A 26,829-nucleotide genomic window follows, 5' to 3' on the forward strand; every position below is an offset into this window, starting at 1 on the left:
ATGGTGGAGTGGGGTCCACGTCCCGCGCCGGAGGCGCCACCGCGGTCAGATGCCCACCCAGACCCTCCCCTATAGGTTTAGGTTTTGCGGCCGGAGTCCGCACCTCAGGGGGGGGTACTGTCACACTCTGACCATTATTTGCGTTGTTTGTTTCTATGTTTTGTTTGGTCAGGGTGTGATATGAGTGGGCATTCTATTTTGCATGTCTAGTTTGTCTGTTTATATGTGTTTTGGCCTGATTTGGTTCTCAATCAGGGGCAGGTGTTTGTCATTGTCTCTGATTGGAACCATATTTAGGTAGCCTGTTTTGTATTGTGGTTTGTGGGTTATTGTCTATGTGTTATTGTCTATGTGAAGTTGCCTGTGTCTGCACTCGTTGGTCATAGCGTCATGTTTGTTTTGTTATTTTTGTTTAACTGTTCTTCGTGTTCTTCCTTCAATAAAAGAAGAATGTATTCTAATCACGCTACGCTTTGGTCTCCCCTTTACGACTATCGTGACAGAGACACTCAATTTAGTATGACATGACATGTTATGTTTTGTATGGTACGCATTCATTTGTTCATGTCCATCACTCATTTCGTATGATATGTTACAAATTACAATTTGTATTATATGTTAGGAATTTGCAAATCCTACTATGTTACGAATTTGTAAAACACATGATATGTTGCGAATTCTCGCTAGGTGGCTAACGTTAGCTAGGTGAGTAATGTTAGCTAGGCTAGGGGTTAGGGTTAAGTTTAGGAGTTAGGTTAGGAGAAGGGTTAGCGAACATGAAAAGTAGCTACAAAAGTAGTAAGTCGTTGAAAAGTTGCTAATTAGCTAAAATGCCAAAGTTGTCAGTAATGAGATTTGAAGTCACAACCTTTGGGTTGCTAGACGTCTGTGTTTTTTGCCTTAACAAAAGATTTAAGTTAACATCTGTCTTATGTAACCAAACTTAACATATCATACTAATTTGAGTGTCCCGGAATTCTGTTTACTATGTTACATTTAATCTATGAGACCAGGCTGTGAAAGCAGGAATTAGTAAGAAAAAGTGTTGCCTCATGTTATGATCCGGTTTTATCTGGTATCTCTTTGTCTCTCTAGGAATGTCTTTCAAACATACAAAGGAAGTAAAAAATGACAGTCACAATGCTCCCTTCTGCCCCACTCTGAGATCCCTGCATGGCATACTAGCATCCAGGGGTGGTACCTGTGGTGTGGGGGGGGGGGGGCAAAAGCTATTTGTGTTGAATCTTAAGCTTGCGGTCTCAACCATCCCACAGTGAGAGGCATCTATGCTGTGTGAAAGGAGGACCTGACTTGCTACAAACCCAGACCAGGTACTGCGGCACTGCTATCATCCACAGTACTGATTCCAACAGGTGAGTTCTGACTGCCTTTGATCTTTTAGACAACAATCTGAAGACTTTATAAAATACTGGGAGGGAGAGATTATGCTGCTAATTCAGACTGCTCTCACTGCAGAACATTTAAATGATTTACATATGCATACACATGATCTTTAAACTGATATTTATGTTGTTGCCTTTGCATTCCTTAAGAAACACTTTCAACAGGTTTCACTACAGGTCCTTAGACTTACCTTTGTTTTGGTGCTGCTAGTCTTGACCATCTGTAGAGTGTGAATAATCCATTAATCAGTGGAGAGTGTGTATAATGTGAGTGTGTGGATGCAGACACAGTTGCCCACAATGATTGGAGCGGCAAATGAAGAACATATTTTACAACCGGTTATAGATTCATGTCAAATTTGGCAAATTTCCATTCTTTGGAGTAGATCACATGACTCTTCCAGGATCCTTGCTTTGTTGCAGTCATTGCAGATTGTAATAACAATGTTGGGGGTAAATGTGTAATTATTTCATTCATTACTGGAACTGATTTTGCCAAGTGCAACTGTGCTCTCTGTTTAGCAGCAGTGTCTCTGATCAGTTTAGCAACTGTGGGTGGGGCGGTTCACCGGATCTTTTTTTCTGCAGTTTTATTGAAGATCACTCCGCGACACACAAGCTGCAGCGTCGTTCAGCAGCAGATGACAGCCGCTGTCTTGTCGTTCTCACTCACCTCTGTCATCAACTGGACTCAAGCTAGCCACATGTTCTGACTGAGCTCATACAACGACACATCGATCTCTCTTGGTTTCATACACGTTCTGACTGAGCTCATACAACGATACATTTATCTCTCTTGGTTTCATACACGTCCTGACCAAACGTCCACAGCATGAAGGTAAACCGAGGGAGTTATTTCAGAACAGGGCACAATGCTTCATGAAACAGTGCTTCGACAGTGGAAAAGTAATTCAGCTAGCAAGGCATTGTTGTCATTTTCTAACAGATCAGCAGAAATAAAGGAGTAACGTTAGTATCGCTCATAGTACTAAAGTAGATGTGAGTTTCTCTATTGAACAATCCCCATGTACACAGCTAATAGCTAGCTAACGTTAGCTAAACCAAATTAGTTAAAATAGCTACTGTACTTAGTGCAACCCTACCTAAGTAACAGTACAGATGAAGATAAATAATTATCTTAACTACTGTACATCTGACTGTATAAATTATTGATAAACAATTCCAGATTGTAACTGTTACTGTTAAAGTACAAGTAATATTTTTGATTCTGGAAAAAACTGAAACAAGATCCTTTTTGAGGCAAACACACACACAGCTTTGGGTTGTTCATCTACAGCAGGAAGTGGTCCCCTGCCTGTGTGAGAAGGCAGTAGATATTATTTTCCAGTTTGGCACCACATACCTAAGTCAGGGTTCTCAACTCTGGTGTACCTAAAAAAAAAAAGCAAGTACAGAAACATACCCAATTCTGAGCATGACCTCAAGGTTGCACTATCAAAAACTGAGCCCAGAATCGACATACTTGTTGAAAACTTCAACCAGCCACACACCTCATTGTGACTGCGTGTTTGTTTTCTGGTCTATATCTGTGTGATGTGATCAAAAGGTTTATTCCAGACAAAATAAGAAAATATTTATTGTATTTTAACAGCAGCAGTTCTAACCTAGACCTTTTTTTCAGCAATACTTTCTACAGTAAGATGTACAGTAGGCCTGAATCTTTCAATGTACTGTTACTTAGGGTTACACTATCTGCTCTAGAGGCCTGTAATAATTGGTATGTTCATGTACATCTGTACATATTTGTTGTTACATAATTTTGTGGGTTTTGCATATGTTGGTTAAATGTGATGCCGATCATTCCTTTAGAGTCCCAGAATGCGGTAACACTGGTTGCTAGTGAAATGTTGGCCCATAAATTGTGTGTGAAGTCATGGTAAAAAGATGGATGACTGACAGAATCAAAGCTCTAGATCTTTCCCTCAGGGCTTTCAGCTCCACTGAGTAATCTAATTACTAAAAAAACATTCCTTACCCCCGGATACTTCAACTGAAAAAAAGTAGCACTCAATTTCTCAAGAAACAATCTGACCCTCCTCTGAGGCCTATAGTCTGTGCTAATAATAGCCTCACAGAACCCCTATCCCAATTTGTATATTTTTACATGAAGTTGGTTCATTTCCTCACAGCTTTCTTTGGCGACACCACTTATGTGCTAAAGATCCTTGAGAATGCCAAATATGAATCTAATGACATACTTACAAACATCCCCCATCCAGGAGGCCTAGAAGCCCTCTCCCACCATATACACGCCCTGAAGGTCTGCTGCCCACTTCTGGATTTATTTCGACTTTAACCAAAATGGCGTTAACTATGAACTTTTTTCAATATGAGATGGGAGCGGCAATAGTGCCAAATTATGTTAATTTGTTTATAGCTTTCTGTAAAAAATATATTCATTAACAATGCTGTATCTAACACATTATTTAATAATATTGTCCTGTGGCACAGATATATGGATGATATTCTGGTAGCCTGTAGGGGCACAGAGGTTCACCCACCTGAGTAGATTTGTGTTGTATGCCAACTCATGATTTTTTGTTTCCTGAAGAGCATTGCACTTCCTATTTAACCCTTATTTTACCAGGTAAGTCAACTGAACACATTCTCATTTACAGCAATGACCTGAGGAATAATACAGGGGAGAGGAGGGGGAAGAATGAGCCAATTGAATGCTGGGGATGATTAGGTGGCCATGATGGTCAGATTGGGAATTTAGCCAGGACACCGGGGTTATCACCCCTACTCTTACGATACGTGCCATGGGATCTTTTTTTAATTATGTTTTTTTTAGGGGGTAGATCAGTTTTAACATTGCAGCTAGATTGTAGCGTCCATCAATGTAATTGCATCATTTCCAATCCACCATATATACATTTGTAAATATACAGAATCAGTCAAAAGTTTGGACTCGCCTACTCATTCAAGGGTTTTTCTTTATTTTTACTATTTTCTTCATTGTAGAATAATATTGAAGACATCATCAAAACAAGGAAAATTCCATGTGTTATATGTCGTAACCAAAAAAGTATTTAAGCGGATCAAAATATATTTTATATTTGAGATTCTTCAAAGTAGCCACCCTTTGCCTTTTGGCATTCTCTTAACCAGCTTCACGAGGTAGTCACCTGGAATGCATTTCAATTAACAGGTGTGCTTTGTTAAGTTAATTTGTGGAATGTCTTTCCTTAATGCGTTTGAGCCAGTCAGTTGTGTTGTGACAAGGTAGGGGTGGTATACAGAAGATAGCCCTATTTGGTAAAAGACCAAGTCTATATTATGGCAAGAACGGCTCAAATAAGCAAAAAGAAACGACAGTCCATCATTACTTTAAGGCATGCAGAGGATAAGTTAATTAGAGTTACTAGCCTCAGAAATTGAAGCCTAAATAAATGCTTCACAGAGTTCAAGAAACAGACACATCTCAGAGGAGACTGTGAATCAGGCCTTCATGGTCAAATTGCTGCAAAGAAACCACTACTAAAGGACACAAATACGAAGAAGTTACTTGCTTTGGCCAAGAAACACGAGCAATGGACATTAGACCAGTGGAAATCTGTCCTTTCGGTCTGATGAGTCCAAATTTGAGATTTTTGGTTCCAACCGCTGTCTCTTTGTGAGACACAGAGTAGGTGAACAGATTATCTCTGCATGTGTGGTTACCACCGTGAAGCATGCAGGAGGAGGTGTGATGCTGGGGGGGGGGCGTTGCTGGTGTCACTGTCAGTGATGTATTTAGAATTCAATGTACACTTAACCAGCATGGCTACCACAGCATTCTGCAGCAATATGCCATGCCATCTGGTTTGTGCTTAGTCCCACTATCATTTGTTTTTCAACGGGACAATGAAACGACAGTCCATCATTACTTTAAGGCATGCAGAGGTTAATGCACTTGTTGGCTGATTTTCCTTCACTCTGCGGTCCAACTTATCCCACACCATCTCAATTTGGTTGAGGTCAGGGGATTGTGGAGGCCAGTTCATCTGATGCAGCCCTCCATCACTCTCCTTCTTGGTCAAATAGCCCTTACACAGCCTGGAGGTGTGTTGGGTCATTGTCCTATTGAAACAAATGATAGTTCCACTAAGCCCAAACCAGATGGGATAGCGTATCGCTGCAGAATGCTGTGGTAGCCATGCTGGTTAAGTGTGCCTTGAATTCTAAATAAATCACAGGCAGTATCACCAGCAAAGCACCACCACACCATAACACCTCCTCCATGCTTTATGGTGGGAAATGCACAATGCGGAGATCATCTGTTCACCCACGCTGCATCTCACAAAGACTTGGCGTTTTGAACCAAAATCTCAAATTTAGACTCCAGACCAAAGGACAAATTTCTACTGGTCTAATTGCTCGTGTTTCTTGGCTCAAGCAAGTCTCCTCTGAACAGTTAATGTTGAGATGTGTTTGTTACTTGAACTCTGTGAAGCATTTATTTGGGCTGGTAAATTTTAACAACTTATCTTCAGAGGTAACTATGGGTCTTCCATTCCTGTGGTGGTCCTCATGATAGCCAGTTTCATCATAGCGCTTGATGGGTTTTGCGACTGCACCTGAAGAAACTTTCAAAGTTCTTGAAATGTTCTGTATTGACTGTCCTTCATGTCTTAAAGTAATGACGGACTGTCATTTCTCTTCGCTTATTTGAGCTGTTCTTGCCATAATATGGACTTGGTCTTTTACCAAATAGCGCTGTCTTCTGTATACTCCCCCTACCTTGTCACAACACAACAGATTGTTTTGGTTACTATATGATTCCTTATGTGTTTAACAGTTTTGATGTCTTCATTATTATGTAGAAAATAGTAAAAAATAAACAAAAAAAATGGAATGAGTAGGTATTCTATAACTTTTGACCGGTAGTGCATATATATATAGAAATGCCATGGTGGCCGCAGTGCAGTTTAGAAACACTGCTGTTTAGAAACACGCATTGTGGGCGTGGCATTGTGGGATGCCACGCCCACAATGATGACATTATATCCATTGAACCAATTTTTTATCAACACGTTCTTCCTCACTAACACACCGGCATTGATTGTTGGTTAAGTTTTTGTACACATTCAGTGGCAATTTTAGCATGTAAATCTTGGTGGGGCAAACAAAACACATTTTGTTTTAGATGCATACCAGCAGACCCATTACACAACACCAAACCATACATTAATTGAACTCTATCAGTGGCAAACGGTGCCCACAAACTGTTAGGGCATACATAACTTCTTATGGCTGCAGGGGCAGTATTGAGTAGCTTGGATGAAAGGTGCCCAGAGTAAGCAGCCTGCTCCTCAGTCCCAGTTACTAATATATGCATATTCTTATTAGTATTGGACAGAAAACACTCTTTCAGTTTCTACAACTGTTTGAATGATGTCTGTGAGTATAACAGAACTCATATGGCAGGCAAAAACCTGAGGAGAAATCCAAACAGGAAGTGAGAAATCTGAGGTTGGTAGGTTTTCAACACAGTTCCCATTGAAATCCCCTTGAGATATGAATGAAGTTGCACTTCCTAGGGCTTCCACTAGATGTCAACCATCTATAGAAATTTGAATGCTTCTACTGTGTTGTGGGACTGAATAAGAACAGAATGAACAGGTGTCTGGCAGTCAGCCATTTTCTGGTCACGCGCATTCCACATGATAGCGACCTGCGTGGGATTAACAACAAGACTACCTTTAAAACGATATAAGATACATGTATGTTTGAGGAATTTTAATTATGAGATTTCTGTTGTTTTGAATTTGGAGCCCTGCACTTTCACTGGCTGTTGTCATATCATCCCGTTAATGGGATTGCAGCCCAAAGAGGATAAGCAGTGTCCCAACAGCAGTCCCAACACCTAACATTGCTACACCTGGCTACACCTGGCTATCAGCAGAGCCTTGTCTGACAGGGAAATAGTTCATACAGCCTCATTTACTGCCTTTAAAAAAACATAGCTGATATGGCAGAATTTGTTATAATGGGACGACGAGCAGATGTGAGGCAATCCTTAATTTCCATTAAGACATTAATGAGCGAGCTAGGACAAACTTAGTCATGAGTCATCAGGCCAGGTAGTCCTGAGGCATGATCCCAGGGCTCAGGTCCTCTGGGAGGGGAAGGAGAGGATGAGAGAGAGAATTAGAGGGAGCGTACTTTAAATTCACACAGGGGACCGGGTAAGAAAGGAGAAATACTCTAGATATAACAGACTGACCCTAGCTCCCCGACACATAAACTACTGCAGCATAAATACTGGAGGCTGAGACAGGAGGGGTTGGGAGACACTGTGGCCCTGTCTGACGATACCCCCAGACAGGGCCAACCAGGCAGGATATAACCCCAGTATACAGATCTCCCTGGCATATTACATAATTTATATAGCGGCATACAAGACAACAAGCATACCTTGTTGTGCTGTGCTCACATGAACAGAAAGGTGGCGCAGCGATCCTTCATGGGCAAATTTTGTCATCAAAGTATGGCATCCTCTAGATTTATGGTGCTTTCAAGACAACTGGGAACTCCGGAGAAAAAAAAACAGTTTGAATCATGACGTCAGTGATCTTCAGATCGGAGCTTTAGAAAGAGGCCGGCGTTCCCGTCTTGCAATTCCGAGTTGGATGACCGTTCAAAATGTATTTTACCAGTCTGAGCTTGTTTTTATCAGAGTTCCCAGTTATCTTGAACTCACCAAAATCATATATCCCAGTTCTGAGTTTCCTGTTGTTTGAGCAAGTCAGAAGTCATGCTGGATAGACACCATGGTGAATGTTGAATGTGTATCCTTTTAAGCTTGGAAAATAGACCCTTAAACACAGACTTGGGACCACACATCCACTCCACTGAATAGCAGGCTAGTGATTGCTTTGCAATGCTTGCAGTTAGCCACTGATTCCTTCCAAACCACTCATTGTTGAATTTGCGATTTCCAACTTGTTTATGTCCAATGGCCTATGAGCACCAATACTTTACATCTATAATTTCTCTTCATTATTTATCTTCGTATGACAAGGATTAAAAAGTATTTGCTAGTAAATTGTCGACTTCATTCATGATGATGACTGCTAGCTTGCAAGCTAAGATTTTGAAAGTAGGATGTTGTCCAATCAAAGCTGCTGTAGATATAACGTGATTTGACATTTTACCTGTGCTCAATGACCTTGTGCCTTTTTGGATGGACACTTCTAATGTAACTCTATGACAGCACCCAAGGGGCTTGAATTTTTTAGCTCTACCCTTAGATTTGGTGGTGTCGTAGTGGGACAGAACACTGAGCTAATCACGGCACAACTAGAGAACATTACCAACTCCTATGCTCTGTATTTTTCACTGGCTGCCCCACCACCACAGAATGCACTGAGCTAGGCTGGAGCTGCCTTGGTCAATAAAGCAAAAAAGAGACCAAGTGTGTATGCTGCTTTATTAACTCTATTATTATTTTAATTTTTTAAATTGCAAACTGATACGTGACATGTAAGGATCGGACCCTGCCTGTAGCTAAGAACCAACCTGAAGCAAGGATATGTATATTATTGATACCATTTGAAAGGAAACGCTTTGAAGTTTGTGGAAATGTGAAATGAATGTAGGAGAATATAACACATTAGTTCTGGTAAAAAATAAAGCAAAGAAAAAAAACATGTTTTTTTTGTTCCATCTTTGAAATGCCAGAGAAAGGCCATAATGTACTATTCCAGGTTAGGCACAATTTAGATTTTGGCCACTAGATGGCAGCAGTGTATGTGCAAAGTTTTAGACTGATTCAATGAACTGTTCAAAACTGGCCAAATGTGCCTAATTGGTTTATTAATACATTTTCAAGTTAACTGTGCACTCCTCAACCAATAGCATGGTATTATTTCACTATAGCTACTGTAAATTTGACAGTGCAGTTAGATTATCACAAATTTAAGCTTTCTGGAAAATGTTCTTGTTACTTTTTTTTAAGGGGTGGATCATCTTTAATATTTCAGATAGATTGTTGCTTCCATCAATGTAATTGTATGCATTATTTCCAATCACCTATATTTATACACATTTTACAGATACAATCTATTTTAAAATAGTTATATTCTGTTTGTTTTTAGTCCTTCCTCTATTTCTGATGTCCATCCAGTTTGATTTCTATTTGTAACTGTGCTATTTCACAACATTTCTGAACCTATATACATTTTACAGATCTTGTACGTTTTACATGGGTTATCTTATATGGACAGTACCAAAATTAATCTATATCCACAGTAAAACAAGTCCTATATCGACATAACTTGAAAGGCCGCTCAGCAAGGCAGAAGCCACTGCTCCAAATCCACCATAAAAAAAGCCAGACTACGGTTTGCAACTGCACATGGGGACAAAGATCGTACTTTTTGGAGAAATGTCCTCTGGTCTGATGAAACAAAAGTAGAACTGTTTGGCCATAATGACCATTGTTATGTTAGGAGGAAAAAGGGGAGGCTTGCAAGCCGAAGAACACCATCCCAACTGTGAAGCACGGGTGGCAGCATCATGTTGTGGGGGTGCTTTGCTGCAGGAGAGACTGGTGCACTTCACAAAATAGATGGCATATTGAAGCAACATCTCATGACATAAGTCAGGAAGTTAAAGCTTGGTTGCAAATGGGTCTTACAAATGGACAATCACCCCAAGCATGCTTCCAAAGTTGTGGAAAATGGCTCAAGGAAAACAAAGTCAAGGTATTGGAGTGGCCATCACAAAGCCCTGACCACAACCACAATCCATAGAAAAATTGTAGGCAGAACTGAAAAAGCGTGTGTGAGCCAGGAGGCCTCCAAACCTGACTCAGTTACACCAGCTCTGTCAGGAGGAATGTGCCAAAATTCACCTAACTCTTTGTGGGAAGTTTGTGGAAGGCAACCAGAAACATTTGACCCAAGTTAAACAATTTAAAGGCAATGCTACCAAATTGAGTGTATGTAAACGTCTGACCCACTGGGAATGTGATGAAAGAAATAAAAGCTGAAATAAATAATTGATTCTACTATTATTCGGACATTTCAGATTCTTAAAATAAAGTGGTGATCCTAACTAACCTAAGACAGAGCATTTTTACTAGGATTAAATGTCAGGATTTGTGAAAAACTGAGTTTAAATGTAATTTGGCTAAGGTGTATGTAAACTTCCGACTTCAACTGTAGGTGCCTCCCACTATTTTCCTTCTCAAGGCTCTGATGAAGGTGATTAAGGCCGAAACTCAAGCATATTGTTTGTTTGTCCAGTCAATAAATCTATTAGATTTACGCAGTACCAGTGTGCTCCTTTTTCTTTGTTCTCCCGGATAGTCACCAGTTGAAGTATCCTGGGGGAAGGAATGTTTTGGGGATTTTCAAGTCCTTCAGTCTAGCAACTGATTCCCCTTTTTTGTTTAAGCTGGGCTGAAGTGCCTTTGGTTATACCTTTTTCTAATGCAATATATATTTAGTACATACAGACTTCTGTTCTGTACATACTATGATCCCCACACAATTTACCCACCAACCGTGTTCTTTGTTTCAATAGGAAGCAGAGACTTGGACTGGACCATGGCCACCAAGGGTGTGTTGACCTACATAACTCTGTAACGAAACACTATATAAAACATCACTGCTCCATCATGAGCAATTGTGGTATATCAAAACACAGAATAATATCAAGTGTATGTGTAATGTGTGTGTGTGTGTTGTAGAAGTTAACAGAGCACAGGTGGTTAGAACCATGAAGGTGCGTACTTCCCTCAAGGGAGACGGCAGCTGGATCCGTAGAGTGACAGACCCAGATGAAGAAGAGGGACAACCACGGTAACCCATTCCAAACCAAAATGCACCCACTTGATGTTTTAGGAGACAATGGAGGCACATTTATCTTTGTCTAAGACATTAATGATTTATCTAAAGCTTTAATTGCAATTAACAATTGAGTCAGATTTTATATTTATGGCGCTAGTCTATTTGGAACTAACATTCCACAACCCCACTATTTTCTTCTCTCAAGTAAGCCAGAACTTCCAAAGAAACCCACTGGTCTCTTTTCAGCTGAATCCAGCCCTGTTACCTCTCTTGCTCCATGCAACCCCTACAGTCCTACAGTGACACCAGATGTTGACCCACTGACCCCTGAGGAAATCACCAAATGGTAAGAGGGCAATTACCTTTGACTGTGCATGTGATGAATCAGTATTGGACAGTTATTAAAGTGTAATAACATGTCATAACTTAATTACCTCTTTCTTCTCTTCTGTAGGTCATTGACATCTAGCAGGGTCAGACCCCTGGCAAAGTCCTATGTCCTCTCAGCAGCTAAGAAATTTGAGTGGGTGTTTGTGTTTTAGTGTAGTGTTTAATTTTTATTTGTATGTATATTTACACAATATATATATTTTTTTAGATCTACCCATAAAACTCAGTAGCTGAGTCGTTTTACTTGTAAAATATGAATAGCATATTGTTTATCTCTTCCCAGTATCATTGTGGAATAATGTAGTAACCCAAAAAGTGTTCAACAAATCAAACCAGATGGGATGGCGTATCGCTGCAGAATGCTGTGGTAGCAATGCTGGTTAAGTGTGCCTTGAATTCTTATAACTTCTTATGGGCAGGTGGGACGGTAGCATCCCACCTGGCCAACATCCAGTGAAATTGCAGAGCGCTAAATTCGAACTACAGAATTATAGTTATAAAATCACAAGTGTAATACATCAAAATAAAGCATAACTTCTTGTTAATCCAGGCGCTGTGTCAGATTTCAAAAATACTTTATGGCGAAAGCACACCATGCGATTATCTGAGGACAGTGCCCCGCATACAAAAGCATGAAAAACATATTTCAACCAGGCAGGTGCGCCACAAAAGTCAGAAATAGCGATATAATAAATACCTTACCTTTGATCTTCTTCTGTTGGCACTCCAAAAGGTCCCAGATACATCACAAATTGTAATTTTGTTTGATAATGTCCTTCTTTATATACATAAAAACTCAGTTTAGCTGGCGTGCTTCAGTCAATAATCCACCCAGTTTCCCTCCATCAAAATGCATACAAAATTAATCCCAAACGCTACTAATAAACTTTTCCAAACAAGTCAAACAACATTTATAATCAAACCTTAGGTACCCTAATACGTAACAAAACTATACAATTCAAGACGGAGAATCGTTATTGTCTTTCCCGGAGAAAAATACCAAAGAACGCTTTCTCTTCCATGCGGCTGGAAACTGTACAGCCAAAATGGGAGCCAACTAGAAAATTCTGGCAAATTTTCAAAAACCAGCATGAAACTCTTTCTTTAGACTGTTGACATCTAGTGGAAGCCCTAGGAACTGCAATCTGGGAGGATTTCGCCTTATAATAAAAGTGACAGCCATTGAAAACATTGGTAGGGTGATTTTGTGTTTGTTTTTGAGATGGTTTGTCCTCTGGGTTTTGCCTGCCATATCAGTTCTGTTATACTCACAGACATAATTTTAAGTTTTAGAAACATTAGAGTGTTTTCTATCCAAATCTACCAATTATATGCATATCCTAGCTTCTGGGCCTGAGTAACAGTTTACTTTGGGCACGCTTTTCATCCGGATGTGAAAATACTGCCCCCTACCCAAGAGAGGTTAATAAATCACAGACAGTGTCACCAGCAAAGCACCGCCACACCATAACACCTCCTCCATGCTTTCCGGTGGGAAATACACATGCAGAGATCATCCGTTCACCCACACCGCATCTCACAAAGACATGGTGGTTAGAACCAAAACTCTCAAATTTGGACTCCAGACCAAAGGACAAAATTCTACCGATCTAATGTCCATTGCTCATGTTTCTTGATCTAAGCAAGTCTGTTCTTCTTATTGGTGTCCTTTAGTAGTGGTTTCTTTGCAGCAATTTGACCATGAAGGCCTGATTCACACAGTCTCCTCTGAAGAGTTGATGTTGAGATGTGAAGCATTTATTTGGGCTGCAGACAGCATGGTAACTCTAATGAACTTATTCTCTGCAGCAGAGGTAACTCTGGGTCTTCCATTCCTGTGTCGGTCCTCATGATAGCCAATTGCATCATAGCGCTTGATGGTTTTTTTGCGACTGCACTTGAAGAAACTTTCAAAGTTCTTGAAATGTTCCGTATTGACTGACCTTCGTGTCTTAAAGTAATGATGGATTGTCATTTCTCTTCGCTTGTTTGAGCTGTTCTTGCTATAATATGGACTTGGTCTTTTACCAAATAGGGCTATCTTCTGTATACCCCCTACCTTGTCACAACACAACTGATTGGCTCAAACGCATTAAGAAGGAAAGAAATTGCACAAATGACCTTTTAAGAAGGCACACGTGTTAATTGAAATGCATTCCAGGTGACTACCTCGTGAAGCTGGTTGAGAGAATGTGAAGAGTGTTCAAGGCTGTCAAGGCAACAGGTGGCTATTTGAAGAATCAAATATAAAATATATTTTGATTTGTTTAACACTTTTTTTGATGTCTTCAATATTATTCTACAATGTAGAAAATAGTAAAAAATAAAGAAAAACCCTTGCATGAGTAGGTGTTCTAAAACTTTTGACCGGTAGTTTAGTTCCGACATGCAAGTTATCTTAGGGTATGTCTTTTCTCTTACCTTTTAGATCTCTTGATTCCCCAACGAGCCCCCCACCATTCAAAATCAGCCAGTCACATTTCCCTATAAGGTAATGTTTTCCTGGTAGAAAATATACTCTCTCTCGCTCTCTCTCTCTCTGAAATTGCATCCACTCCGACTGAGTATCCTTCTATCACCCTGGGACATAACATCAACTTATCTCTAGCACTTTACACTCGTACCCGTATAGAGGTTGAAAATTGTAGATTTGGACACTGATAAGTTCCTAAATTGGAAAGCAGTGGTTGTACAGTAACATACTATTCATGACATCGGAGCCCAGGGTCTCTCATCCCTCCCGCTAATTGGGCAACTTTTGCAAATGTTTTGTTGTCTGAGTGGGGAAAATTCTTCAATTTACGAGGACTCAATGTATTTTGAAAGATGAGACATTGAGATAATAAATACTGCTTTGATATCATACAAGCAAGCCAAACACCCGTGAGTCCAAATGTGCACTTCACATTTCCATATGATATATGATCACTATGTTTTCACGTATAGTTACAAGGTGACATGGCATTATACCCTGGTTTGTCCTTAACAGATTGAGCCTATGTTTATTGTATTGTGAAGAAAATGTTAAGCGGACCACACATCTAAATGCACACGAGTCATGACTCCATTCTATGTGCACCAAAATTATGATCTGCTTCTCTGAATTTCCTAGTGAAATTAAGATTGTATTTTATCATTTAGCTAGTCATGTTGGTTAATATAACGTGCTTTAAAATTATGCCCAGGAGACAGGACGGACAGCTGATCGTCCTCGCAGTGGCAGACCACTTGTAACAACACCTGCACAGGATCGGTACATCCGGACATCACACCTGCGGGACAGGTACAGGATGGCAACAACAATTGCCCGAGTTACACCAGGAACGCACAATCCCTCCATCAGTGCTCAGACTGTCCTCAATAGGCTGAGAGATGCTGGAGTGAGGGCTTGGAGGCCTGTTGTAAAGGCAGGTCCTCACCAGACATCACCGCCAACAACGTCACCTATGGGCACAAACCCACCGTCGCTGGACCAGACAGTTCTGGCAAAAAGTGCTCTTCACTGACGAGTCGCGGTTTTGTCTCACCAGGGGTGATGGTTGGATTTGCGTTTATCTTTGAAGGAATGAGCGTTACACCGAGGCCTGTACTCCGGAGCGGGATCAATTTGGAGGTGGAGGGTCCGTCATGGTCTGGGGCAGTATGTCATAGCATCATCGGCCTGAGCTTGTTGTCATTGCATGCAGTCTCAACGCTGTGTGTTACAGGGAAGACATCCTCCTCCCTCATGTGGTACCCTTCCTGCAAGCTCATCCTGACATTACCCTCTAGCATGACAATGCCACCAGCCATACTGCTCGTTCTGTGCATGATGTCCTGCAAGACAGGAATGTCAGTGTTCTGCAAAGGCCAGCGAAGAGCCTGGATCTCAATCCCATTGAGCACGTCTGGGACCTGTTGAATCGGAGGGCGAGGGCTAGGGCCACCCCCCACAGAAATGTCTGGGAACTTGCAGGTGCCTTGGTGGAAGAGTGGGGTAAAATCTCACAGCAAGAACGGGCAAATCTGGTGCAGTCAATGAGGAGGAGATGCACTGCAGTACTTAATGCAGCTGTTGGCCACACCAGATACTGACTGTTACTTTTGATTTTGAGCCCCCCTTTGTTTAGGGAAACATTATTCCATTTCTGTTAGTCACATGTCTGTGGAACTTGTTCAGTTTTTGGCTCAGTTGCTGAATCTTATGTTCATAAAAATATTTACACATGTTAAGTTTGCTGAAAATATACACAGTTGACAGTGAGAGGATGTTTCTTTTTTTGCTGAGTTTAGTTGAAGACTCTTCTTTGAGTCATGAAAGTGCATTGAAATGACTTATGAACTGTGCACACGATGGAGAGGTGTGGCCACCAATTCGACCTCTCACTCAAACTCTTGTAATTGTTTTGTCTTATGTTGCACCTACCCTAAATTTCCCAATAGTATTCTTATCATGTTACTGAATGTATCTAGAGTATTTTCAGATTTCGTTATTATCAAATGTGGCTAAAAATACAGTAAATGTAAAATGCACATAAAATCAACAGTGCAATGTTTGGATTCAGTCTTGTGTCAGGTTAACTGTTGTGTCCTCACCTTTAGCCTAATAATCTTGCCATAATCTCCCTTTGAATTGCTACCATGGTTATGTATATCATTTCCATATTATTCCTCTATTATTTCTTTCAATCTAGCACTATATAGGCCCTTTCCGAGGGGGGTAAGGGGTTAATGTATTCACTATGAAGTAGCCAAGCACATCCCCAGCTCCATTAAAATGAATGTTACCTTTGTTTTATGCAAGAATAGATTTTGTGCACATTTAGAATATAATTGAGGAGAAATATAGATAGCAGGTGCTGTTGTTCACCCTGACAGAAGTAGTAGTAGAAGTAGTATAATGGGTGCTTGAATCAGTTACTGCCATAAAGCGTATTTAAGTGCTAATTCTGTGTGACTGATTTACAGTAGGCCTGAAGAGTTGTCAGAAGCTGTGGAGGAGTCGGACCCACCAACAGCAGAATCAAAAGACAAATCTCTTGGGAAACCTGTGGAACAACCTGCAGTGGAGGAATCTGTAGATGCACCTGCTGACCAACCAGAGGCAGCAGAGCCCTCTGAGACAACGACTGAGGAACCTGCATCTGTGGAAGAAGCTGATGGAGAACTCATCGCAAAACTCACTGCAGAACCCACCGTGGGACCCACAGTGGAACCAGCAAGTGAAATTCAATCAGAAGAGGCTGCTGTAGAATCAATCTTAGAACCTGTAGTGAAACCTTTTGACAGTGTTTCTGAAGAACCTGAAGTTAGGCCAGCGGATGTGGCTGCAGTTAAACCTGTAGTTGAGCCTGTGGCTGCAGCTAAACCTGTAGTTGAGCCCATGGCTGCAGTTAAACCTGTAGTTGAGCCTGTGGCTGCAGTTGAACCTGTAGTTGAGCCTGTGGCTGCAGTTAAACCTGTAGTTGAGCCTGTGGCTACAGTTAAACCTGTAGCTGCAGTTAAACCTGTAGTTGAGCCTGTGGCTGCAGTTAAACCTGTAGTTGAGCCTGTGGCTGCAGTTAAACCTGTAGTTGAGCCCGTGGCTACAGTTAAGCCTGTAGATGAGCCTGTGGCTGCATTTAAACCTGTAGTTGAGCCTGTGGCTGCAGTTAAACCTGTAGTTGAGCCTGTGGCTGCAGTTAAACCTGTAGTTGAGCCTGTGGCTGCAGTTAAACCTGTAGTTGAGCCTGTGGCTGCAGTTAAACCTGTAGTTGAGCCTGTGGCTGCAGCTAAACCTGTAGTTGAGCCTGTGGCTGCAGTTAAACCTGTAGTTGAGCCTGTGGCTGCAGGTAAACCTGAAGTTGAGCCTGTGGCTGCAGTTAAACCTGTAGTTGAGCCTGTGGCTGCAGTTAAACTTGTAGTTGAGCCTGTGGCTGCAGTTAAACCTGTAGTTGAGCCTGTGGCTGCAATTAAACCTGTAGTTGAGCCCGTGGCTGCAGTTAAACCTGTAGTTGAGCCTGTGGCTGCAGTTAAACCTGTAGTTGAGCCTGTGGCTGCAGTTAAACCTGTAGTTGAGCCCGTGGCTGCAGTTAAACCTGTAGTTGAGCCTGTGGCTGCAGTTAAACCTGTAGTTGAGCCTGTGGCTGCAGTTAAACCTGTAGTTGAGCCTGTGGCTGCAGTTAAACCTGTAGTTGAGCCCGTGGCTGCAGTTAAACCTGTAGTTGAGCCTGTGGCTGCAGCTAAACCTGTAGTTGAGCCCGTGGCTGCAGTTAAACCTGTAGTTGAGCCCATGGCTGCAGTTAAACCTGTAGTTGAGCCCCTGGCTGCAGTTAAACCTGTAGTTGAGCCCGTGGCTGCAGTTAAACCTGTAGTTGAGCCCGTGGCTGCAGTTAAACCTGTAGTTGAGCCCGTGGCTGCAGTTAAACCTGTAGTTGAGGAGTCAACATCTGAACCCATCATTGAAGCTGAAGCTGAAACTGTGGCTGAAGCAGCTGTTGAAGTTGTTCAGGAATTATCAGCTGCTATTGAACTTGAGGAGGCATTAGTCGTGGAGCTACCTGCTGCTGAAGTCGTGGCAGATGATATAATAGCACCTGCATCAGAACCTTCACCATCCCCTTGTGGGGGTCAGGTTCCATCACTGTGAGTCTGCCCTCATATTAAGTTGTCCTAATCTTTTCCTACTAGAGACAGTACACTTATTTGAAAGTAATTTGAGCAGATAAGTTAATCAGTACAGTAAACTAGCACACATTTCAAATGTACATTTACCCTTTAAGTTATTCGACACATGCATACATACATTCAATACAAGCAGTAGTAATGCAGTAAGACACCCGCATGGTATGTACATTTTCTACATTTGGGCAGTGCAATTTCAGTGTCTATTTGTTTCTGTACTGTTTCAGCATTCAGCAACAGGAGGATGCTGAACCCCAGCATCAGATAGTCCATGACTTTCGTCACACCAAGTAAGTGTTGTCATTCTGTCCATGTTCAGACTATAGTAGACCTAAAAGGAACACACCTTTACTATGTGTAAAGGGAAGACAGTTTAAAAAAAATATTACACCAATACTTACACCAGCATAATACTACACATTGCAGGATGCACATTTCTCCTCATAAAAGTACAGTGGTGTAAAGTACTTAAGTAAAAAATACTTTAAAGTACTGCTTAAGTGTTTTTTGTGGTATATGTACTTAACTTTTTATATTTTTGACTACTTTTACTTTTACCTCACTACATTCGTTAAGAAAATATTTTACTTTTTACTCCATACATTTTCCCTGACACCGAAAAGTGCTCATTACATTTTCAATGCTTAGCAGGACAGGATAATAGTCCAATTCAAGCACTTATCAACCGAACATCCCTGGTCATCCCTACTGCCTCTGATATGGCAGACTCACTAAACACAACTGCTTCAATTGTAAAAAATGTCTGATTATTGGAGTGTGCTCGTGGCTTTCTGTAAATAAAAAAAACAAGACAATGGTGCTATCTGGTTGTTTAATATAAGGATTTTAAAACGATTTATACCTTTACTCAAGTAGAACTTTACCGGGTGACTTTTACGTGAGTCATTTTCTATTAAGGTATTTTTACTTTTACTCAAGTATGACAGTTGGGTACTTTTTCCACCACTGTAAAAGTAAATGTATTTTTTTGCCAATTATTAACAATCGAGTCTGTTTTAGCCATTCCAAAGCTTATAGTGTATTTTCTATACTTGAGAAAGAGATGTTTTGACCGTACTCAATATTGATGAACTTCCCCTCTCCCCTGCAGGGATGGCAAAGCTATTTGTTCATACTGTGACAAGTCAATTGATGGAAATGTCAAGATCACAATCAATTACCCACAAATCTACAGCCACCCAGACTGTTTTAAGGTACAGCACCCCAACCCTTGTCCAGACACCTCATTGTTCAAAAAAATCTGTCAGTGAACTGAACATTATGACACTTGTTTTTTGGTGATATGTTAGTCATCTTTCTCTCTCTCCATACTGAGGGGAATATTTCCTTTTTTCAGTGCGGATTGTGCAGTAAGGCCTTGGGGGACATGGCGACCTCCATGTTCGTGCATGGGAGAGTGATCCACTGTGATGGCTGCTTTATTAAAACCATGTAGGCCCCAGGGCTTCTCATCACCTTGACACAGAGGGCACAACAGTGTCATCCCTGGAACATCCCTGTCACCAACACAACCATTTTGACAGATTACTTGCTAACACTGTTCAATTTTTTTGTTGTAAGATGTTATAATTCCAGAGTTATCATCAATTTTCCTTCCCTGACACTGAATGCCATTCTTTTGTGAATGTAAGACTTTTTTCTGTAAACAAATAATATTTTTTTCCCCATTTATTGTGTTTTCACCATGTGGAGGACATGTATATCTTTAATGAGAAAAAATATATAAATGATTTTATGACCGTTTCCATAATTTGTCAATAATTAACATCTAATAACATATGTCTTGTTTGTTGTTGTGCATTATATTACCCATGTGTACAACCTCACTGGAAGTTTTGTTTTACCATTTGACATTTGCATGACAATGAAATGAAATGAAATGAAGCACAATATTTTAATACCTTGGGTTCAAAGGCTTTGATACATTTTAATGGCTAATCAATTCAACACAGCATTATATACACACCCAATTCAGTAAATAGCATAGCAGGCCACTCACCAGCCAGAAATCCCCTGAAAATCAAACACTACAGTTTAAAATCAGAGAGCATTAATACATATGGAGAATGAAAACGGAGTATATTATATATATACCTTTATACCTTTAGCACATCCATAGAATTGGGTTTCCTTGCACCCCACACACAGTAATCAGTCAAAAGGACAAACAATAGGTACTACATCAAGAGTGAATGCAAAAAAGCTGCCGTAAGTGCTTTGACACACTTAGAAAAGAGCGACTCCCACATTACACTCCCACATTTCACTTGAGTGTTGTAGAGAACTTTGGCACATTCTGCTGTTTTCTCTAGTTACAGTAATGGACAGCTCATTTACTAACACAATCTAAAGCAACAAGAGCTAGATCATGTTCACAATCTATATACATATCAGTAAGCAAGGCGACTGGGGTCGGTTTCTTAGTTCTGATTAGCATGGAGAGCAGCCATCTCTCCAAGTCACTCAGATTTAGAGAGCTAAATAGAGCCCACAATCTGACAATAGCATCAGTGACACTTTTTAAAAGCTTTTTTTTTAAATGTGTGAACCAAAATCAGAGACGCTACATCCAATGTGAAAATTAGCAACAGACATCAGAGAGTCTTCCTCCTGGACTGAGAACCACGGGTATAAGACTGGTGAGCAGGGGGAGGGGCTTAAAGTTATAACGACCCAACGTGGTCTCAGGGCAATCTGTATTATTCTCAGCGTAAATCTTTGACACTCCATTTAGCATGATATATTACGTTACATTAGGTTATGTTATGAATGGAATAGCGGACGTACAATATCATACAGTCATGGATTGAGCCCACCCCTCTTCTTTGACCAACCTCCCTACTTTAGTTTCTGTCTAAAGTAACTAGACCATTAGTAGGTATCATACGTCTTGGAGGTGCTCAGAAATACATAAAGTATGGCTCTGAGGCTAGGCTGAGGTGATAAACCAGATGGTCAGATGAACCATGTGTCAGTAATTGGAGCCCTCCAGGGAAGCAGCCAGCAGTAGGTAGGGGATCCAGGTTGCAGGTGTGTCTCACAGGGGATGGATGGAGTTCAGTGGTGTGATGTGTAACTGCGCCCCTCAGGCCCAGTCTATGGGGTGAAGGAGACGTGAAAGGGCACAGATTTTAACAGCGCAGCCCTTTCCTGCCCAGGAACCGCAGGACTGCATAGTTATATGTGGTGGCTACCACATACATAAACTAGAGATAAAGATGAAGAGTGGGACAAAAGAGAAACTATTAAAAAAATGAAATAAATCCTAAATATGTTTTTGCAAAAGTGCAGCTTCATTTAGATGACACAATTATTCAGTAGCCTCACAAGCTGATCTCTCTTCGTGCACACGTTGATCACTTCCATATGCCCCTACAGTTACACCTATATAACACTAAGTCTGTTCTCTATTGGTGAGCTTTTCTCTTATGACCTGGCTGGTCTTGTCATCTTAATCATTGTTGAAAATCAATAAAGACGTAGCTACTGTACTGATGGACAGTATGATATATTTGTCTATTTCTCTGTTATTATTCTTCTCTGCCAAAGAGCCTTAAATTTACCCCATACCTCTTTGGTGGTATGCCTTAAACTAAGCCAAATGGAGCTGCAAAACTCAAGTCAGTAATACTTTATAATAACTATCCTTTATAAGCCATTTATAAATGAACTAAATATTACCAAATGATGTACAAATCTTTGTAAATGATTAGTACATTATTAGTAACTGCATTAGTTAAACATATTTTTTGTAATTTTTAACTAATATAGTTACTAGTAATGTACTGATATTTAACTATTAATAATCTGCAAATAGTTTATTTATTTACTAATTTATAAATGGTTTATAAAGGATAGCTATTATAAACTGTTACCATCAAATCATACTCTGAACTTAAACCAAGAGGTTGACAGGCCCCATAGACTCATCAGTCTCTGGGTGGACGTTCTTACTCACCAGAGCCAAGAGAGCGATCCCTGCACCAGCAAAGGCAGCGATATATAGGTCATAGGTGATGAAGAACTGCAGAGACAAAACATGCAAATATGATTAAATGCATTTTAGTACACATTATAAAAAGGGGCCTCATAGAGTGCATGTACTGTACATTGAATTGCTATGCAGAATGATCATTTAGCTATGTGTTAAAGGTTACATAATCCAGGAACATTCATTCTTTCAAAGTAGTCTTATTGTCAGACAGAGCTACCACCAACTCACCTCTTTTGTTTTGCAAATGGATGCCAAGGTCATTCCACAAGCCTTCCCTGGCATTGCATTCCAGGGCAGCAGTCCTAAAGCGAAGCTTATCTCATTAATGTGAAATGAAGTACAGTACATTTCAAATGTAAAAAATGTATTAAAAAGACAATAACATAAGGTGGGCCGGCTGGGCCCATCATAAGCTAAACGTACCATACTGCCGGGCATCCATGCAGATCCAGCCATGCTGGTTGATGCTGGGTGTCGTCTCAGCCAGGATGTTGATGGTGTGGCAGGTCTGTGCCATGTTGAAGAAGAAGAAGACGGGTATGGCTGTAAAGGCAAACACCGCCAGCCAGATCACTGCCAGGACGTATGTCACAATGATGAACTGTGTAGCAGGAAGCAGAGTAGGAGGTCACAGGAAGTTATTGGTCAAATTCCAGGGAATCAGGATGTGACACAACATGTCCCATGAGGCCTTATTACTGCAGTAATACCCCACCACAGAGGGTAAATACTCTAACATGAGCCTAATATCCACAGAGCATAATATATGAGGGATTCATGGATAGTTAACTGATGATTAATGAACTACTCCATGAATTGTTTATGGATTGTTTTTAAACCTCTATTGCAGTGGGTGGGTTACAAGCTAGAGTACAGTAGGCTATAGTGTCAATATTATTTTAGCAACCTAACAGCGAGGTGACGTCATTCCCTCCTCCCCCCTGCTCCCTGCCCCCTCACCTCTCTCTCTCCCACTCCCCTACTCACCGTCAGACTAAGGCAGCGGCCACATCTGGTGCTCCGGAACTCTCCGAAGGTCTGCTTGACGGCACTGGTGGTGTAGAATCCCTCAGCCAGCAGCAGGATGCAGTAAAGGAAGAAGAAAGAGGCCAGGCCATAGATCACGTACTGGAAGTACTTGATACTGGGAGACAAGGACAGGTCATAATAAGGAGAGGTCAGATATAAACATTTACTGTTGAGAGGTGGCTGCTCTCAACCTACCTAAAGGAAGGGGTACTACTACTAACTTCTACTACTACTACTACTACTACTACTACTGTAAGAGTCTTTACATTTATGTTGCTTGATTTCCACAACCTATCTACAAATACAAACACTTACTCGGAAGAAAATTCTACTCATCAATTAAAAGGACCACTCAACTCACAACGAGGCCAGGACAACATAGTCTTGTATGTTACGAGCGAAGTATGTCTCGGCGAGAACCTCTGTGTTGGCCAGTGCCTCGTGCCCACAGCCACAGAACAGTGCCATGCCGGTGAAGCAGAGCAGAGTGGCCACCAGGGAGGGGTAGGGCACTGCCCCCAGGCAGCGGATACAGCAATCATAACAACCTGGTGAGGGGGCATAATACATCAACACACAGGCGGCACACACCGCACACACCAACACACAGCACATCTACGCCACAGTCCAGACACCTGTCAGTCACCCTACTTGGGGAGCTGTTGAATAGAAAGACCCCACTGTTTCTGCTGAAAATCCATCAACATCCACCAACAACTTCCATCAACAGGCATGAAAGCAACAGAAACATTTTAGCGAAACACAACAGCGAAACCAAGTGCAGCAGAGCAGCGTATCCAACCAAGTAACGTTAAAGCGCCCATACAAAACCAGCCACCAATGACTTCACAGCACTCTCATACACTTCCTCCAATGTAAGCTGTGCTGGGGAAGCAGATAGGAAACATCCAGACTGTTAATGGCTGTATTGGTATAGGAATCAGAGAGAGAGATGCACCTAGGGCTTTGCAAAGCCAAGGCTGTCTGACCGGAAACATTTGCTGCTTTCGATCTTGTGCTCCTCAACAACAAGCAAAGAGTTTATGAACCAGTGATGCTAAAGGCTCTTCTGCAGGATATTGCAACTAAAGAACAGCTCTCTGCACTGGTTTCATCCGTGTGTAAAAGCTCCTCAGCTCCTGCCAACAGCTTACAGTTCAGCCCCTCTTCTCTCCAGAGTCCAACCCTCTTTCACCACCACCCGCCACCACAGGCGTCACCAAGAGAGGAGAGAGAGAAGAGGGCACTGAGGGATGGGCTCCAGGGGCTTAGAGAGAGAGCCTGTCTTTGTGGCGGGATACACAGTGCCCTTTGTCTTAGCTAGGAGTGGAGGAGAACAAAGGCCAGTGATGTCAAACAAACAAAGACCACACTAGCACCACCTCACACACACAAAACAAGCACGCACGCACACACACGCACACACACACACACACACGCACGCACGCACGCACGCACGCACGCACGCACGCACGCACGCACACACACACACACACACACACACACACACACACACACACACACACACACACACACACACACACACACACACACACACACACACACAAACCAACAATCTAATAAACAAGCCATCGGGTGCCTGGGCAGGTGGGGCGGAGGTCAGGGGAGTATCTCCACCACCAGGATTCTCACAGTACCGATGGCAACGTCAGTGCTACTCACCCAGTCCAGCCCACAGCTACAGCTGGCTGGGACTGGTACTATGGCAGCGAATAAGTGTCTATGTCAGCAGGGGGTTGGGACTGCGGTTCAAGTGTTCAAGGGTGGGAGGAAGCACAATGAATGGGTGGGGGGAAACTGAAATATCTTCACAACAACAACCAAGTGGCTCATCAAAGTTGTATGATCTACAAACCCCATTCGGGAATGGCAAACACTGTCATGATCATACATAATAGATGACTGAGCAACTGTTGCACGCTGACTAAATGTTCCTGTAATATTATGGTTTCTGTGATTTTAGTCGGTAGGAAGGAACAAAGTATGTTAATGAAATATACTGCCATTTAAATAAAAACAGCAACAGCTGGAAAGTTGTTTGAGTCCCTGGAAATTACATCAGCTGCAGACGCCCCCTCTTCAGCTGTGCTTTGAAACGCCACGATAACCTATTAATAAAATCACAGCACAGATACCACTGAAGGATCATACCAAACTAAGTCCTTAATATATCATGCTAAATCTGAATCAACTGTAGTGCAGAGTAACTATTTTGTTTGAAGAAATAGTAGTGAAGGAGGAATAGTTGGTCGACTTAAACTGACTCCAGAGTCAGATCTACCACGTGAATCAAAGGACTCCATGCAAATTTGCTAATTATGCCATGGACAAGACTGGAAGTGTGAGAGCCTTTGACGTGATCGACCTTGCATGACCTCTCCCTGACAGCAGCCTGCGCTGGTCCTCTGTCTCTCTGAACCCCAATGAGTTCAATCCACCTTTTAGAAAATATTTTACAGATATTAGCTGTGTGAGAGCTGGTTCGATTTGAATTGTAATCTCATTGATTAGATGATGATCCTGAATGCATTTGAAGTTTAATCTCATTGATTAGATGATGATCCTGAATGTATTTGAAGTTTAATCTCATTGATTAGATGAGGATCCTGAATGTATTTGAAGTTTAATCTCATTGATTAGATGAGGATCCTGAATGTATTTGAATCTCATGTTTTGTTTTCAAGGAATTGCAATCAATGTTTTGAGTAATGAGTATCAATACGCTGAGCTTATCTCAAATGTTCCAAATTGACTATTTAGTCTACAATATTACCTACGTGCAACCTGGAATAATATTTGAGCAATCCTGCCTATGTTTCTAATGTTGCAATATTACCAATGTTGTGTTATGAATAACCCATGAGGTACCCACAAGTGGACATTATAATCTTATCAGACAATCATACAATCAACTTGCAATAAAACCAGCAATTATCACAATATTAATCAAGCCTTCATATTGTTCTCAAGTGAAGCAACAATTATATTTTCTAAAATATATATATATATATTTCAAAAGTAGATTAATTATATTCCACAGACATTTACTATTAAGATAGTCATAGAAAATATTAAAAACTCATTAGATAACCACTTACCCATGTTCAGAAAGAGGTATGGGGTTATTGAGGTTTAGCTTGGCGGCTTTGTGACTGTGATTTGAGAAGTTATTCCCCACCACTCCTATATGAATCTGACTCACGCTTTTGTCTGACCAACAATAGACAGACCCTCAACTCCCAGATACCAGCAGATCTTAAAGACACAAAGTCCCTTTTCAGCCACTGTCCATCACTAATGCAGCCCTGGGTTCAACATTAAGGACAGTGCAGGGGTCAAAGACCCGTAGACCCTTGCTTTTCAGTCACTCTCATGCATAACAAATTCACACAAACACATAGCCTTTTCTGTGTAGTACACTTGCAGCAGACTTCATCGTAAACATTGCTGTGACATGTCTCCCTATAAATTGGCTTTGGATTTTAGGAGTAAGTTATTACATATTTTAAATGTTAGCAATCAGATACAA

The 26,829-nt window shown here is 41.2% G+C and overlaps 3 protein-coding genes across 8 annotated transcripts in view; 1 reads left to right on the forward strand and 2 right to left on the reverse strand.

The window, feature by feature from the left end:
* LOC118391256 (rho-related GTP-binding protein RhoG-like) overlaps positions 1-1,888 on the reverse strand; it is a 36,164-nt gene extending 34,276 nt beyond the window's left edge. Inside the window, exon 1 of one of the 2 annotated variants that reach the window (XM_052457967.1) lies at positions 1,595-1,888. The gene's annotated coding sequence lies outside the window, so the exon portion shown is untranslated. The remainder of the gene's footprint in view (positions 1-1,594) is intronic. The other variant, XM_035782452.2, reaches the window with a different exon arrangement.
* On the forward strand, positions 1,087-19,999 carry LOC118391254 (calphotin-like). Of its 4 annotated transcripts, XM_035782445.2 has the most exons (11): positions 1,090-1,373; positions 10,938-10,973; positions 11,104-11,215; positions 11,409-11,549; positions 11,658-11,726; positions 14,022-14,084; positions 16,541-17,403; positions 17,494-18,196; positions 18,463-18,525; positions 19,347-19,449; positions 19,593-19,999. In XM_035782445.2, exons 2-11 carry the CDS (start codon positions 10,961-10,963, stop codon positions 19,689-19,691), a joined length of 2,229 nt encoding a protein of 742 aa, XP_035638338.2. In that variant the 5' UTR covers positions 1,090-1,373; positions 10,938-10,960; the 3' UTR covers positions 19,692-19,999. The 4 variants fall into 4 exon arrangements, with proteins under 4 accessions (XP_035638340.2, XP_035638338.2, XP_035638339.2 ...); XM_035782446.2 differs by having other exon boundaries at positions 16,544-18,196; XM_052457966.1 differs by having other exon boundaries at positions 1,092-1,373; positions 16,541-18,196.
* Positions 20,000-20,163: 164 nt separating this feature from the next.
* Positions 20,164-26,564, reverse strand: LOC118391255 (myelin proteolipid protein-like). Of its 2 annotated transcripts, none has more exons than XM_035782450.2 (7): positions 26,399-26,564; positions 23,641-23,827; positions 23,238-23,394; positions 22,674-22,851; positions 22,479-22,552; positions 22,215-22,280; positions 20,164-21,462 (listed from the first exon to the last, which is right to left on the reverse strand). In XM_035782450.2, the coding sequence occupies exons 1-7, from the start codon at positions 26,400-26,402 to the stop codon at positions 21,388-21,390; spliced, it is 741 nt and encodes a 246-aa protein (XP_035638343.1). In that variant the 5' UTR covers positions 26,403-26,564; the 3' UTR covers positions 20,164-21,387. The 2 variants fall into 2 exon arrangements, with proteins under 2 accessions (XP_035638343.1, XP_035638342.1); XM_035782449.2 differs by lacking the exon at positions 26,399-26,564 and adding an exon at positions 24,238-24,491.
* Positions 26,565-26,829: the final 265 nt, after the last annotated feature.

Source organism: Oncorhynchus keta, chromosome 12 (assembly GCF_023373465.1).
Source record: "Oncorhynchus keta strain PuntledgeMale-10-30-2019 chromosome 12, Oket_V2, whole genome shotgun sequence".
NCBI classification, from domain to species: domain Eukaryota; kingdom Metazoa; phylum Chordata; class Actinopteri; order Salmoniformes; family Salmonidae; genus Oncorhynchus; species Oncorhynchus keta.